The sequence below is a fragment of the Molossus molossus genome, unplaced genomic scaffold (genome assembly GCF_014108415.1).
Source record: "Molossus molossus isolate mMolMol1 unplaced genomic scaffold, mMolMol1.p scaffold_m16_p_2, whole genome shotgun sequence".
NCBI lineage: Eukaryota > Metazoa > Chordata > Mammalia > Chiroptera > Molossidae > Molossus > Molossus molossus.
Window position 1 is genome coordinate 78,683,421 of NW_023425355.1, and position 6,427 is coordinate 78,689,847.

Here is a 6,427-nt window from a genome sequence, read left to right on the forward strand (position 1 = left end):
GATGCACAGAAGTCCAGTGCACAATAATTGTTCACTGAAGTGCCTGTGCATCAGTGTCAGAGAAGCTTTGACTATGTTAAACTGGACCACCAACTTACTGCTCTCCTGGGTTTAGACAAAGCTTTCATTTCTGGGTCTCAGGCTCTTAGAATATCCATCCTCATACATGGTCCTTGTTTGGGGTATCTGCCAAAGGATGTGGGTTCCTGGGATAAGAACCCTGGGTATTTCTTCCTGTAGAAGAGTCTGGACATGAAAAGTAGAGCTGGACACTCACTGCTGCACCAGGCGGGTCCACTCTCTACGCTGAACTGTGAATGGGCAGAATGACCAGAAACTTACCTCTGAGATTTCCTGTCCCCTCATTCTGTCCACTGAGCATTTATGCTGCACCCAGTAAACACTTTCAGATTAAAGATAAAAGGATAAGTGAGAGAGGGTCCCTGCTTGACCTCAAGGGGTTTCTTATCCAGTGAGGGAACTCATATCACAGGAGAGCCCAAGGGCTCATATTCCCTCCTACCTGCTCTTTTCCCTGCCCACCCTCTCAGTAGCATGATCCCTCCGCCTCTTCCTACTTGAAACTTGGTCCTTTTTTTTTTCCCTCTCTCAGCCTCTCAGTTCCATGGATGCCATTCAATTCTATTGTAAAAGGACTAAAGAGGGTTTTAAAATAAATTATTTAGCCATTGCTATTATGTCAGTTATCATTTTATGATGAGGAGTGATTCATGATCAGAGATAGAACATACCGGAAAATATGAAGAGTATTTTTGGACGCTTTGTGCAGCCCCTAGTTCTATTTTTTATTTGAACATCTATGCTCTGAAATTCTTTCATCCACCAAACATTTATGGAGCTTCTTACTCTGGGCCAGGTACTTTTCCAGGTCTTAGGAATAGAGAAGCTAACAATACAAAATCTCTGTCCACATACACTTACATTCTAAAGTAGAGGCAAACTAACAAAGTTATATGACAGCTGCTGGTATGATAAACAATATGTAAAGAAATGAAGCATTGTGAATGGTTACAGATTACCAGCAGAATGCAGGATGCTCTGATAGATGAGATGGTCAGGAAAGTCCTCTCTAAAAACAGTGGGAAGAGGAGTCCGGCAACTAACTGGGGAGAGTACTTGCTATGTAGAAATGATAGAAAGTGCAAAGATATTGAGATGAGAGCTACTTGTGTGTGAGAATCAGCAAAGATTAGAGCAGAGCAGGGAATGTGAAGGCATAGAAGGTGAGGCAGCGCCTCCTGGGCCATGACCAAAATTTTATTTTTTATTTTTTGTGAGAAGAAAAAAAATGTTGGAGGATTTGGGGCAGGGGAGTGGAGAGATCTAACTTTTGTTCTAAAAGATTCCTGTGCCTGCCCTGGCCGGTTTGGCTCAGCGGTTAGAGCGTCAGCCTGTGGTCCAGAGAGACACGGTTCGGTTCTGCTAAGGGCATGTACCTCGGTTGCAGTTTGTCCCCGGCCCTGGTTGGGTCATGTGGGTAGCAACCACTAGATGTGTCCCTATCACGTTGGATGTTTCTCTCTTTCTCTCTCTCCCTCCCACTCTCTCTGAACAAAATATCGAAAAATGTCCTCAGGTGAAGATTAAAAAAAAAAAGATTCCTGTGCCCACTCTATGAAGAATATATACACTGTAGGAAGAGGAGAGTAAAAGCTAAGAGACTAATTGCAGTGTTGTGGGTAAGAAAGGCTGCAGTCAGCGTGGTTAGTATTGGTAGAAGAGACAGAAAGTGATTAAGTTGGGGATGTATTTTAAAAACAGAGGCAACGGTTGGCTCTAAGGGTTAGGACACAATTCAATTGTCAACAAATATTTGAATAATCACATTCAAAGTAGAAAAACAAAACCATTTAAAAACACAAGTCTTCAGTGTTAAACAAAAATGACACCAGTGGCCCAGGGGCACTAATATTAATACATAATATAGTAGAAATTAGGAGCATGCCTGCAGATGGTTATCAGATGATTTCGCATAACTTTTAATACTTTGCAATTTAGAAAAGTAAAAATTAAAAAGTATAGAGATATACAATATTATTTCCAAACTAAACAAAAATCTGTTTAAATATTTTGTCTTAAAATCATGGCCCCTGGGGTGGGTGGGGGGTCTGCATTACTTTGAAACAATGTGTGACTTGTGACTCCCGCTGTTGCAGTTGGCAGTGCTAAAAGCTCCCTGGCTGAGTGAGATTTAAATAAGCAAGAAAATGTGTTAACAAACATCACACAAACGGAAGGTAGAGGCCACAGGCCCACAAAGGAGCATTGAATTTTTTGAGTAGGTTGGATTGAGGGTTAAATAATCCTTTAAATTTCAGCAGGTTGGCCCTCTCTGAAAGAAAGGTCTTAGCTCTTGCTGGGCCCTGGCAAACGCCAGCCACACATCCAGGGTTTGGCGGCACTACCCCGCCTTTATCAGTGGGCCTCCAGAACTACCTGCCCTCAGCCCTGAGACTCGCCCACACCCTGACCACGCCCTCCCCGGTCACGTCACTGCAGCCCTATCCACCACACTCTGGCCACGCCCCCACGCCGTGCCAGTACCTTTTCCTGGACACGCCTCTTCCCCCTTCACCCCCACCTAGGGCCGCGCTGGCGCGTCCGTGTGGAAAGCGGCTTTGTAGGCGTAGCTTGCGCAGCCCCCGGGACCTCTCCGTGCACCACTTTAGTCCCAGGGCCACCGGCTCCTGTGCGGACACGTACTGCTTGCGAGGCCTCCGTGCGCACCTAAGCCAAGCCTAGCGGAATCAAATTGAGCCCCGCCTTCCAAGCTGTTCGCCATGGTGGACGAGCTGCTGCTGCTGCTGCACGCCCTCCTGGTGCGGCACCGCGCCTTGAGCATCGAGAACAGCCAGCTTATGGAACAGCTGCGGCTTCTGGTGTGCGAAAGAGCCACCCTGCTGCGCCAGGTACGTCCACCGAGCTGCCCGGTGCCCTTCCCGGAAAAGTTTAACGGCGAGACCTCCCGTCTCCCCGAGTTTATCGTGCAGACGGCGTCTTACATGCTTGTCAACGAGAACCGCTTCTGCAACGACGCCATGAAAGTGGCATTCCTAATCAGCCTGCTCACCGGGGAAGCCGAGGAGTGGGTGGTGCCCTACATTGAGATGGATAGCCCCATCTTAAGTGATTACCGGGCCTTCCTGGAGGAGCTGAAACAATGTTTTGGCTGGGATGACGAGGAAGATGATGATGACAACGAAGAAGATGGTTACTAGGCCTAGAGACCCTGGGGCCTAAAGGGGAGGGCCCTGCACGCTGCCACCCCCCCACATCCCACTCTGCCCTTCCAGGAGCCACCGTGCTCCACCTTGGCCCTCCAATCTCTTTCACTACCCATTATCTCCAGTTCTCTCCCTCATCCCCATAGTGCTTGTCTTTGTTCCAAGAATTGTGCTCCAGTTACTTGCTGGGGCTGGGAATTATCACTGAAACACACTGCCACCTACTGGCCTGCCCTAGGACTCACCCCTGCTAATTTGGACTGTGTCCTGAGCCCTCTGAGCCCTGTTACAAACTGGTTGACTATGCACAGCCCTGCCAACTGCCAGGCCTGCATTTGCCCAAAGACCTACGCTGTCACTACACCACCATCCACTACATTCCAGCAACAGACCACCACCACCTTTGGAGATAAGGAGCCACCTAGAAGATGCCTGAGTTGGCTACACCTCCTTGGACATTGATTTGGACATCTCGCTAACCTTTGAAGGGGCCAGTCTTTCAATCTGGTTAGTTCTCTACCTATTTCCTGAGTCCTCCCCTCCCCCACCAGATTGCTGCAGGGGCCTAGTGTGCTGGGGAAGCCAAATTGTTGACATTTCTTTTATGCTATGCATCAGTTTTGCATAGCTGTCATTTTTCTTTAAAAATTGCAGCAGTCCCACAGATGTGTGCATTTGGACAAAAATACTAAAAATAAAACAAAAACAGGCACTCAGCCCAGCTTCTCAATACTACTTGGAAAAAGGACTTACATTCTTTTCAATAAATATCAAGAACTACAGAAAAAAATAAATAATGCAGTGTCTTTTAATGGTTAAGTGATATCATTGGCCTCTACCACTCTCACCCTGATTTTCCTTTTGCTCATTGAGATCGGGAAACCCGGTTGAATCCCAGTATTACCCACTGTCATCTCTAGGCTGCAGAGGACAAGTACCATAGAACTATATAGGGATTCTGGTGCTCACTTTGCCAACGCATTAAAGCACTGGCAAAGGGAGTGTCCTTTGGGACCTCCAGGGTGGCATGGGTAAAGGATGGCTGAGCAGGTAGCACACCATTCCAAACTGGGACACTTTTGAAAATGAAAGGGGGCACTATTAATTACACTACAGGCATAAATCCAGACACATACAATGTTCCTACCTTTGTGAGTCTTTAAGTTCCTTCCTCAACACTGACAGGGGAATTCTTTTTCATTGCTTTTGAGGTGCTATTGACTTCAACCTTTAATTAATTAACAGTGGAGCACATTAATTTAATGCCCCTTCTGGTGCTTGAGCTAACATTAAATTCTGGATCCTGGGTAAGTGCACCCATAATAAATAGAGCCTTATTCTAATGTTTCATCCTTCTTGGGCTGACACCCTTAGAATCCTTACTTATACGTGTGCCCCAGATTCCTGCCTATGGAAATTGGCAAGATGCAGGCTGTCTCCTAAACTTCACTTTACACTGCTGAGCTATGCTGAGATCTCCTTGTGGGTCTGGGGGGCTTAGAGGCATTCAGAGAGTCCCAGTGGGTGCTGAGGAGAATCTGCAGACCTTTGAGAGATAATTATTCCGGGTTAAGTCATTGAAATGTTAAACCAGAGAAGCTTGTTTGAGGGATTATTGCAGGTACCTCTGCCAGCCAGAAACTTTCAGGAGGATTTGGAGTTCAGAGTTCTCATTCTCATTTATATCTGTCCAAATGTCATGGTATCATACCTGGAGCCAGGTCTACCTTAGGACTCTAATGAATTGAGATAATAAATTTCCTTACTGTTTAATACTTTTGAGGTGGATATTTTATTTGTATTTTTTTAAATGAAAATCTAGTCATCATACTGGTCACCACCTCATGGGTGTAGATTCGATGAGATCATACCATGAGGTATTTAGAATTATCTCTGCTACATGGTGAGCACTCAGTAAACATGGGCTGTTACTTCCTGGCCTGGAAACAGGTTTCACTTGGAAGAAGATCTCTTGCTATGAGCTTGGCTTTAGTTTCTATGAACAGGCAGAGCATGCTCAGGGAGTGTGGAATGAGAGCATGGTAAGAGCTCATTTACTCTTTGGGATCTAACATGAAGTCACAGAGAAAGCCAGTTTACTTGGTGAACAGGCAAAGTCCAGGGCAGCAGTTACTTCTTGGGCCTAAGAAAGTTGTTTCTGGAGGGTGAGGACAGAGATGGGTATGCCTTAGGAAAGGAGGTTGAGGCCCAAACTGGAGGTTCAGGTGAGAAAGTGGGCAACAGCTGAAAGCTAGTTAAAGAACACAGCTATACCAAAAATCAATTATTCAAAATTATCAGTAGTCTAGGTATATTGAGAGGAGTTAGAGATGTGGTAAATGAAAGATGTTTTTTGTCCTCATAGTGATTCTAGGGTTTTTTGTTTGTTTTGTTTTGTTTTATGGTGCCTTATACCAGAATTGGAAAGATAATCTAACTGCAGACAAGGTCCAGAAAGATAATTTAGACTGTGATTAGATCTCGAAGTGGGTGGAAATGTTGAAATATGCAGCAAACACAAACTTCGAACTCCTGAATTATTATCTTGGGCACACTGAACTTGAAGTGGTCACTGAAATTATGCTATTCATGTAATGACATTAATCATAATAAAGATCATAATTGTTTAATCATATTAAATCTACCAACGTATCTTTGGATTTCTCTAACCATTTGAATAGGCAAGCACTGCCACACATTAATTTTGTATTGCTGTGTTTTGCAGTATGGTATATAAAGCTAGAAGTACATTATGCTCATTGTGTTTGGTTATTTTCTGCTATTACCACACAATGAAAACCTCAGCGATTAGTAAGTAGGCAGACTAGAGGGAGACTTCTTGTTGAAATTTGTGGGATGTTTATTTTTCAACAAATGAACCTTAAATTTTTTCTAGGTTCTTAAAACAATTAAAACAAAACTAATAAAGGGTTATCAATACAAGGTCCTGAGAATGTTTTCCTCAGTGGAAGATTAGGGTGGGATAATTGTATGAATCATATTTATTATTTCCTTTGAAATATTAATTTTGCTAAAGTAATTTAAAAAATGTCCGGTAGTTTGCATTCCGGGGTAGTTCATGTATATTTTCCCTGTAGTCTTATGTTCATTTAGTTCTGAAGGTAGATGCAGTGAACCATTACCTATGTGGTGTCCTTCCACAGTGTTTGTAAACACCTACT

At 44.3% G+C, this 6,427-nt stretch overlaps 1 protein-coding gene across 1 annotated transcript; it reads left to right on the plus strand.

Moving 5' to 3' along the window:
- Positions 1-2,602: 2,602 nt before the first annotated feature.
- Positions 2,603-4,039, plus strand: LDOC1 (LDOC1 regulator of NFKB signaling). Its single transcript, XM_036271070.1, has one exon. The coding sequence runs from the start codon at positions 2,802-2,804 to the stop codon at positions 3,237-3,239; it is 438 nt and encodes a 145-aa protein (XP_036126963.1). The 5' UTR covers positions 2,603-2,801; the 3' UTR covers positions 3,240-4,039.
- Positions 4,040-6,427: the final 2,388 nt, after the last annotated feature.

Coding starts and splice junctions, on each gene's coding strand:
- LDOC1 (XM_036271070.1), top strand. CDS start 2,802: ATGGTGGACGAGCTGCTGCTGCTGCTGCACGCCCTCCTGGTGCGGCAC.